Consider the following 10,462-nt stretch of genomic DNA (forward strand, 5'->3'; position numbering starts at 1 on the left):
TTTCTATACAGAGGATTATAGATTGCTTATTTGAGTACCTACAAACCCATTTGTAACAGTATGAGGTAGTCACTTGTGACAATTTCATGACAGTTGATGGCATGAGATATGTGCACCCAACCTACCTTGACCCTGACAAGAGTGCTTCAAGGAGACTGAATCGTTGTTTAGAAAAGTGTCCCTCCAATGCACTGCTTGTACAAGACAGGTGTATGAAGCACTTCAAAAAGTGTCGCTTAGTGGAATTCTACCACGGGTTTGTCTGTTACTTATACTTGCAGATGGATGGTGAGTCAGAGACTTCCCAGTCAACAACTTTCGATAATTGTCCATTGGTGCCGGAGGAAGAGGTAGAGGATGTGGAGGTGTAGTTCGACCCAAAAGAAGAGTGGGTAGAGGTATTAAAGGAAACATTTGATGCGGGCTTAACTCTTGCGGATGCAACAATAGGGTGCAAGCAAGAAATTCCAAGTAAGGAAGTGACTTTGCCTCTAAATTGCGCTCCCAGCTTTGCTATGGCGGGCAACACCCACTATGTTCTGCTCGCAGGTATCATACATGAGCTCAATATACGGGAGGACTACTGCCTAGCTGCAATTGCAAACTTTTGTGAGGCAGACATGGGGTTTGTGGATGATGATGGAGTGGATCAACATCTTATTGCTGACACAGCTGTCCGCGACTCACAGTTCACTTCAGGGTGGCAATTGATCAAAGATACATTCAATGAAGCGAAGTTCGAAGAGGCGAATTTTCCAACAGATGAGCAGTTTGAATCGACAACAAAACAACTCGGCTTGGAAAACATGGGTAGGCCCGTGGCACCCAGAGATCAGGTAATAGTTAGTTTATTCACTTGTGGGGGAGGTCGATGCTGGAAATGGACGAGAATCAGATGGTAACTTTTGTCGTGCATTCAGATGGTATTGGAGATGGCCCAGTGATAAAATATCATGATCATTTTTTTTGTTGACAGGTGCTAGTGTATAACGATAGTTTCCTTAGAAGAGCAAGAGGCTCACGGCAAGGGCTTGTCATTGGAGTCCAAGGCAAGGATGCGGTGTTGTCTCACTACATCGGGCGTTTCAACCACAAAAAGATTTGTAGAAACAATTCAAGTACTTGGCAATTGTACTCATCTCACTTACGGCCCATAAATTCATTACAATTTTTATGTAGATCATAATATACCACAAGGAATACTCCGAGGACAATGCAAAGTTCCCAGTGTTTGCAATGAAAGTTATTACAATATTGTGTGGTGGGCACCCCCTCCCACTAAACGCAAAAAGACTATTCAGATTGAGAAACAGTTTGCTCTACGCGTATTTGGGGTTGAAGACCCGGAGATCTTAGATTCGTACAACAAGCGGCTATTTCTAAGGGAAAGAAGACGCCTGATGCTCATGGGGATGCTGCCATCAACAGAGGAACGAGCTCATCTACAGAGCTTGCACATTGAAGAGGTACAAAGTGAGGAAGAAGGAGGTGCATCGAAGAGGATAAAAACGACGGGCTCAGGTCCATCTTCTCCCGCTCCTGCCTCGTGACCGTCGCCACCTTGCATGGCGCTCCGCCGCATTTGAAGCTCCCCAAGCCTTCTGTTTGTTCTCTTTGCGGATGTGTTGTAAAGATCGTGTAATTTCTGAACTCTTAAGAAGTTTCTTCTACCTTGCTCTATGAATTAGTCGTTTATAAGTCCATTGGTGTAACTCTAATAGGCTATTGGCCTTATCTTTTCCTCCCCCATGTCTAGTGTGCTTAAAATAACCTATTATTGCCATGTAGTGGGTTTTTTTCCATGCCTTGTGTGGACCATATTGATAGTGAGCCGTATGTCTTGGCAAAATATGGACCATGGTTGAACAGTATGTGCTGCATTGAAATAAAGCAAAATGGTCAGTAGAGTACAATTTAAAATTTTGTTTTGTATACGTAGAATGCTAACCCACCATGTAATGTGTGATATGTTGCCCACCCCACCCTGTAAGGTAAGCCTTTTTCCAATCCAACAAGGCTGCTTAATGAGGTGAGCTTACTTTGGTCCCAAGAATGCTGCTCAACGTAGTGGAAAATTTTATCTAGTGATTTCCACACGTTCGCCTTGTGATTCTCGATTGCCCCCACCACCAGCATTGTCTTTAACCACTTTATGTAACTGTTTCCATTTGTTGAACAGGTTTCTCCTTTCTTCTCTATCTGAATCTTTGAGGCTAAACCCAAGAAACCTTCTTGCCTTCACGCCGCCTATCGATGCTTTTCTAGGTACCTTGTACCAACTTTGAGACATCTTAGGGCCCTCTTCGATTTTGACATTGCCTCCATGCAAACCAATGTCTGAGAGCACTCCCTCTAATGCTTTGATCACTCTTTTCGACTCACTCTCTGGCTTTAATGTCCATGCAAAACATATGTACAAATGAACCACCTTTTCAATTATTCGACAGAGTGCATGAAGTGTACAGATGTGAACTCTACTCAGAGGAATATCAAGCACTGGTTTAAAAGTCTTATCTTGAAGATGTCTGTTGGGATCTCTATTCCATTGCACACTCTCAAGAGATTGTGCATCAGCCATGCAATATAAGCACGGAGTTGCCACAGCTGCTACGTGTGTTATGTGGTACATACACTCTTTAAGTCACCTGCCATGTGCCATTCCACTGTATAGTCACCAAATCCTTCCACTCAAAGAACAGCTATGTTTCTTTGTTCATTGATGATAGAAGGAATTTGGATTTGACTAAAAACCCAATCGAGGATTTCAAAATTTTCCTTATCAATGTGCAGTGAAAAATGAAAACACAAAATCAACAACCAAATAATCAATATTTTTGTTATCATAGAGTGAACGAAGTATACTTGAAATGATCCTAGAGTTAGAATGTTGTTTTCGGATTGCACGCTGAAGTATCGTGGATCCTCTTTCGTTATTGATGGATCCAGAGCTTTGTTCATGAGGATAATGGTGACTCTCTCCAGCTTCTTGTTCTTCAAGACCTCGCACTCGTCGATCTTCAAAACAAACTTGAGAACCCCACCGCACTCCTCTCGATTGATGTCAAAGAAGTGAACTGCATACCTTTGCAATGCTTCAAGATCAACAAAGAGGTTGTTGTGCTCATTAAACTGTACCTCTTTGTCGCCCTTGCCTAAGAATGTTGTTTCAATATGGAATGGTGACCCAAGTTTCTCAAACACCTCATCGTTTACGTGCCGGCGAGCAGCCTTTACATGTGATGGCTTTGGCAGCAATGATCCTCTCTGTAGTTTATTTTGAGACTTTTTAGCTAATGCTTTGAAGAGTGCCCTGTATCCCATCTGCGAGATGCCACTCTCATCAAGTATTGCTTGCACTTCCATTGGTTCCAGCTAATTCTCGTTCATGAAGGAGGTAAGGAGCCTCCCTTTCAACTTACGAATTTTTTTTTGGGTTATCATCTCTTCAACTACTTCTTTTGGAACTAAACGGCTGTAATGCACTCCGGCATTGAAGCCTGCACTCTTTGATTTTGGATGCAATAAAGACCTGCCAAAAAAGCACCATGCCTTATGATCGTGTATAGAAAAGTGTATCCATTTCTTAGTGAAGCACATTGAAGATACAAAAGCCGAAACAAACTTTGAGTTACCTTAAAGCTCGTATTCGTTTTTTCAGGCCACCACTACCAACCTTCATGTTCTCAATGTTGCACAGATCTCGTTTTCTTTTCCGACTACCAAGCACGGTGTCTTTCTCTCGCAAACTTGTGATCTTCTTCTCAAGGCCTTGGATTGTCTCTTTGTTTGATGAAATATTTTGAGAGCATGCTTCATTAAGTTTCTTCAGCTGCATGTTCTCCATCGCCAAGAAGTTTCTTTGCCTTTTCGCATTCAATCCTCTCATTTCCAAATGTTCGGTGTATCCCAATAGCCCATCCTTGCCATCGCCTATGAAATGTAAGAGGTTAGTGATATTAGCAAAGGAAGGTGGCGCATTTGTCGTAGGATCCTTTGGATAAATAGACCTATCGGTCCACAAATCTATATGATGTTCCTTGTTTGTCCTTCTAAGTTCTTTCTCCCGTTGAGATAAGAAAGACTCCCTCCTACGTTTCTGCAACGGTGCGTACTCTTGCAATACATCAACATGAAGATGATGTGTGTTCTTTCTTTGGGTAAGTGTTAAAGATGAAGGGGCTGAGGATTGCAAGTTCAAATTAGTGTTTTCATCAGGAAAAGAAGCGTTCTCCATTCCTAGAGTTGATATATAGAGAAAAAGACGGAGACTCGAAACTCATGAAATATCTCAGGTTTTGGGAGGGAAGACCATATTCTCAAGTTTAGAGTTGATAGAGTTCGTGTGGCTTATGTTTCTAGATGGAACGCTTGTAAGTTGGCATTTCAAATCATTAGTCATACGGTTAGTTGAATTCCTGACAAGAGAACGAAGGATAAGAATGATAAAGACGGCGGCTACCTACCAAAGAATGTCATTTTGGCTTTTTGTTGTGCAAAAAAGTATCACATAAAATGCATAATTCAACATTTTCATTTTCTCTCTCTAAGCTGACGTGGCACTTCTTACAGGGCCCAAAAGTGAGTCCACTTTCTCCTAATGAAAATTCATGAGGGGTCGACCAAAAGAGAGAGAGAGAGAGAGAGAGAGAGAGAGGGCTGATTTTTGCAAGGAATTGTCACTTACTCACTCACACAATCTCATGTGTGAAGTAAAGAAGACACTTTCTCCTTCTCAAGCTTTAAAGGAAAGCTCATCATCTATTCCAAGCTTGTGAGAAGGGAGGCCTACACCAACAACTCTTGGCTTTGTGATGCAAATCCAACCAAGAGCCAAGCTCCAATGCATTTTCATCTCCTCTACCATGCTAATTACTAAGCTATGCTAAGCTATTATGATTGATTATGTGAGGAGATATACTTCTTTCTTGTAATAATACTCCTTCTTCCTTGACTCAATCTATTCTCATACCCCGCTAGCTCTCACCAGCTTCGAAGGTTTGTGAGGTCTTGGGTTTGAGACCGTGAGGGAATTGATGTCGTGTTTTACAAGTGTTAGGTTGGTGCTTGAAGCTTCCATCTTCATTGCACCAGCAAGTTATTGAAGGAACACAAAGTATTGTATTGTAAAATGTCTCCTTTGATGGAAGAAACCTATAATACAAAGCCTTTTGGAGGGGGGGGGCGGCTCCATGTAAATCCGGTCCTTAACTGTTGTCAATAGCTTAATTTCTCTCTCTTTTGAAGTATTGTTCATGCCTATCTAACTAGGTGTTATGCTTTCTCTCTCTCTCTCCTCTCTCTCTCTCTCTCTCTCTCTCTCCATCCAAGCACCCTTGCTATGCTCATTAGGAATCTATTCTAATGAAATGTTCACTATGTTCCTTGTTATTTTCCGCTACACACAAGTTACTAGACCATTAAATGTTACAACTGTGGTGCCATTCCATAGGTTTTTCCAAGGGCCTAAGTCGCTATGAAGTTTAAAACCATATGTCAAAGTCTAGGGTTAATAAACCATCAAGAAAACATATATAAGGTTGTGGGTGTGTAAGGGAGGTTGTTTACAACCTTATGTTGTTATTCTATGGTCTATCAATTATCATTGGGGACTTTCTTGCACACGATATTATATCAAGACAAACAGGTAGATAAGATTTATACATGCAGCGACAAATGATACCTTCAATGTACTTTTGGTGTGATAGCTTTTGAACCTCTCATAGAACCATGAAGAATTAGTATATGGTGGCTCTCTCCACATAATGGTTTTTGGATAATGACATTTGGGCAATATGGTGGGAGCTACCAACCAACAGATCTTTGTACAATATTCCATGCCACATGGATGAATTGGCAAATGATATAGATCAATCCTAGTGCATGGGACACCATGGTATTCATGGACTAAACTCAAACTTTGTAAAGTAGCCTCATGCAATCAGTGAAGAGTGGACAACTTCATTCATTAAATGTTTTCAATCTTCATATCTTGCAAGTTGCCGATATCGTTTGGCTTTCCACCTCTACCGCACAATCCCACACACACAATCAAATGATAATGGTAGAGGTGCTATATTTTGAAGAATTTGTGATAACTAGCCGTACAATCCCACGCACACAATCAAATGATAATGGTAGAGGTGGTATATTTTGAAGAATGTGCGATAACTAGCCGTAATTTGTGCTCAATTACTAGTTGCTCTAACTGCATGTCCAAACGATCTTCTTGTATTTATTACATACAATGGAGCCTTATTTCTATGGGTTACCCACACCACTCTTCCTTTGCCAACCACATCCACATGATGACAAACTTCTTGATATATTTGCAACTCTTCTACAAGCTAGCTTTGATATAAAAGATTTGAAGCATTGGCCATCAAATGGAGTGCTCCCTAATCACATGCAAGGGGGTTGTGATTGGCAACATTCACATCCATAGCTACATTGGGGGGACCCACATGCAGGGGTACACATAGTGAGATCGAAAGGATATAGTTACACTTGACCTTCTCTCTCTCTCTCTCTCTCTCTCTCTCTCTCTCTCACTCTCTCAACTGAGCCCCACCCTCCCTTTAAATGTGTTTGTGAGAGGAGTCATATCAATATATTGTCTTCCTTGTCTCACAACTTACCCCATCCTATGTTGGGGATACAATAATGTCTATGTTTACATCAAAGTTGAATGATTGTGTGTTTCTTCTTTCTTTCTTTTGACATAATGGTGCCTTTGTCTTTAAAAAAAATTAGATAGTGGCTAATCACTTTCCAAAGGGAGTCAAAAGCTTCCACACTTAATTGAATGATGGGGAAGAAGCTAGCAAGTGTGTTTGAGGGAGATAGTTGAGCTCCATTTACATCCACTCAAAAGGGGAGAAAAGTGATATTGTGGTAGAAACGAGTGTGTGTGTGTGTGTGTGTGTGTCTACTAACATAATATGGCGGAGTACATAACCCTTTACACGTGTCTCTCTCTGCGAGATGAAGGCTAAGCGCCAAGTGAGATGAAGGGGAGAGAGAGAGAGAGAGAGAGAGAGAGAGAGAGAGAAAGAGGGGCCGCCGAAGGCGGTCGACAATACTCGTATGTATATACATATATGCTGTTTTCATTTTTTAATGGTTTTTTACTCACATATGATCATATGGTATCAAAGATTAATGCGAATTGGTAGTTGTCCCACTATCCTTTCTAGACTTTACTTTCTTTGCAAATCTTCTTTTTGACATACCTATGTATGTTTCTATTATAAATCTTCTCTTTAGCTTTCCTCATAGGCCCCATTGGACATTACTATATCTTTCTTCCTTTCTTTTTCTCTCTACCCTATTTTCATTAGAAAACTTCTTTTTCTTTTGTGTAGCTTTCCTCGAGTCGATAGTAGGGTAGAGGGGCCACTAAAAAGACGATCACCTTCGTTTAATAATCTCTAAGTGCACCATTTTAGAAGCAGCGTGAGTTGAGAGTTGGAGTGGTTATCATGGTTGAGGTGAAATCGGAGCTCTTGCATCTCAAGATTGAGCCTTGTTGGCAAAACAATTGTAAACACCGCCAATTTTTTTTTACATGGGGAAACAATATGTCGTGTCATTCTTCCTCTTTGGATTGCCGTTCGCGGTGCTATTTCTCATGCAAGTACGTGCTGTGCATATCTTTCTTTCAAGCTCAAAACGATTAAGCATACTATGCGCAATTTCTTGCCCAAGTTGGGTGCTCTAAACTGGTCCCTTTACCCTAGAGCTAGATATAGTCTATAGATATATTAGTATTAGATTATTTAATTACCATGGTCCCCAAAGTCATATTTGTGCATATTTTTAGATGGAGACATACGATAGAAGGTGGGATGCCGTCCATGGGCCACCCAAATGAGGTTGTATGTGAAGAGTATACAGGCAAGACACTTTCCCTGCACGCTCTTTGACGGGTTCCATCTAGCGACTGATCAATCCCAGTAGTAATCTAGTCTCTCTTCCACCATCGCCAACCACAGGTGAAGCTCCTTGTTCATGGCATTCAGACCTTGTACATATCTCGCATATTCGTCATGGATATCAAGCTTAAAACCTCACAAATGCTCTTGCTGAAGCTTGCCTCTGGTTGTGGAGATGCAAAACTTGATGCTGTCGCAGAGATCAGACTCTTCTCCAAGTGGGACGATGCCAACAGGACGAGCCTGGCTAAAGCCGGTGCTGTCCCGTCTTTGTTCAAGGTGCTCGACGACTCGCGCATCGATGCTCGTCTGCAGGAAAACGTGATGGCGGCACTCTTGAACATGTCCATCAACGCAGATGTTAAGAAACATATGGTGCGGGAACCAGGGGGCTTGGATGCAGTGTTGCGCATCACAAATAATGGCGCCAACACCGAGGTGAAGGCGAATGCGGCAGCTCTTTTGTACAGCTTGCTGGCTGATGATGGTGCAAGGAAAATCGTTTGCAGTAATGAGATGCTTGGGGAAACCCTTGTGGCCTTGCTCAAAGACGGATCTGCGAGGTGCAAAGCTGAGGCGCTCAAGTCGATGTTTGTACTGGCGAAAGACAAGGTCTTGAGAGAGATTCTCTTGCAAGAGAAGTACGAACTGTTGGGCTTGCTCGTCTCCCTGGTAACTGTTGGCAAGGTGAAGCTAACAGAGGATTGTTTAGCGGTTCTTGCGTTGCTTGCGAGTTGCGACACAGGTGCAAAGGCATTGATGCAAGTGTCCTCGGTGGTGCCAATCCTTACCTACCTAGTGAACAGCGGGTCCCCGAGAGGGCAGGAGAATGCAACCGCGGTTCTGCTGAGCGTGTGCCGGCATGATGAAGGGGCGAGGCAGGCGATGCCGGTGCAAACCCTAGTACCAGCGTTAAACAGCTTGCGAATGGGGGATTCCGAAAGGGGGAAGGACAAGGCAGATGCTTTATTGGGGCTTTTAGGGTTTGATCAGTACTCATCTGTTGCAGGGGGGCCAAATTTAGGGGTTTCAATGGGCGATTCAGATTTAAGTGTTGGGTCTTATTATGGAAGGCCGGGTGCAAACACAATGCCCTTCATTCCTACACACCCAGCCCATATAAATTATTCACCCCCTCATCAAGCAAAGCGCCACAGTCATGTTGTCACGACAGCTTCTCCATCGCCGACCGTGTCTGACTCCTTCTCCAATGCCTCTTGGCCGAAGCCGACACTGAAAAACAAGTACATGACCCTTGCAAGAAGCCTCTTCACCCCTAAGGCAAGGAACAAGAGCCACTCCTCCATCAATTAGCAGTTAGCCACTTCAAAAATTTTGCAGCTGAATCCTTTGTAAATTACACATCCAATTATTGAATTTATACAGTGTGTTTGTGTACTTCCATTGTAATAATTGTAATGAGCCTACTTGCAATGCTATTTCCTTACTTGTGGACTGACATGGTGTCTCTGAGGAAAATCTTGTTGGCGAGTTGAAATCATCCTCAAAACAGGTTTCTCTGTATTAGAGTGAAATCAGATGATTGGATTAGCAAAGAGTGATGAGTTCAAATCACACAAGGTGCCAGAATGCAACATGGTCTTGACTGGAATGTGGCATAGAGGCACCATCCTCTCACTATGCATTTACTCACAACCGTCAGAAGGAACGAGGAACAGGATTGGATTAGCAGAGTGATGATGAGTACAAATTACACAAGGTGTCAAAATGCAACATAGTCTTGACTGGAATGTGGCATAGAGGCACCATTCTCTCAGTATGCATTTACTCACAACAGTCACAAGGAACGGGGATGGGGACAGAACGGAACGGAATGGGGACAGGGATGGACATAGAAGTAGCACCCTCACCGTATGTGACACTCTCAACCGTCACAAGGAATGGGGATTGAACGGAACGGGAACAGCAAATGGGGGTCTGTCTTTGACAATGGCCTAAAACCCACCGAAGGCCTTGTCAATAAAGTGTTCATTGACTTTGAGAATGGCATAAAACCCACTCAAGCAGTGTTCATTGTCAATGAGCACAAAGGTTGTAGGCCCATAAGCTCAATACAAGTACACTCTAGAGAACCCTCAAATCAGTTATTTGGCCCCGGGGCCGTGGGGTACACTTTTGCAAGCATTTCTTAAGGGAAATCTAAGCAAGATTCCTCTTGGTTTAAAGGAGACAAAAAGGCTTGGGGGAAGGAAAGGCCAAACTAAAACATTTTTTGCACGCAGATCACAAGCCATTTGGACAATTCAGGTAGCAGATGGCATGGACAACCCTCGTTTATAAAATGACACGGGGTTTGAGACAAGGGATCTACGGTGATGCATGTGATCGGCGGAGCCGGGGGGCTTGGGTCGTCGGATTCACGCAGTGTTTTCGGGGGGGGGGGGGGGGGGTTGTTTATAGCTGCAAAGTCGTTTTCCTTGCATGCACGCGTGATAGCTGGGATGGATAAGGCGCGGGAGTCCGAGAGGGGAGGTCCGTGGCTCGTCGCAACTAGGACAGTGGGAAGCCTT

The 10,462-nt window shown here is 43.0% G+C and overlaps 1 protein-coding gene across 2 annotated transcripts; it reads left to right on the forward strand.

The window, feature by feature from the left end:
* Positions 1-7,847: 7,847 nt before the first annotated feature.
* LOC147450507 (uncharacterized) lies at positions 7,848-9,390 on the forward strand. Of its 2 annotated transcripts, XM_086519725.1 has the most exons (2): positions 7,848-7,991; positions 8,088-9,390. In XM_086519725.1, the coding sequence occupies exon 2, from the start codon at positions 8,256-8,258 to the stop codon at positions 9,243-9,245; it is 990 nt and encodes a 329-aa protein (XP_086375851.1). In that variant the 5' UTR covers positions 7,848-7,991; positions 8,088-8,255; the 3' UTR covers positions 9,246-9,390. The 2 variants fall into 2 exon arrangements, with proteins under 2 accessions (XP_086375851.1, XP_086375850.1); XM_086519724.1 differs by having other exon boundaries at positions 7,869-9,390.
* Positions 9,391-10,462: the final 1,072 nt, after the last annotated feature.

The sequence above is a fragment of the Adiantum capillus-veneris genome, chromosome 9 (genome assembly GCF_014529385.1).
Source record: "Adiantum capillus-veneris isolate H3 chromosome 9, ASM1452938v2, whole genome shotgun sequence".
NCBI lineage: Eukaryota > Viridiplantae > Streptophyta > Polypodiopsida > Polypodiales > Pteridaceae > Adiantum > Adiantum capillus-veneris.

Excerpts from the sequence above, each read along its gene's own strand:
- LOC147450507 (XM_086519724.1), top strand. The coding sequence starts at position 8,046 with ATGGATATCAAGCTTAAAACCTCACAAATGCTCTTGCTGAAGCTTGCC.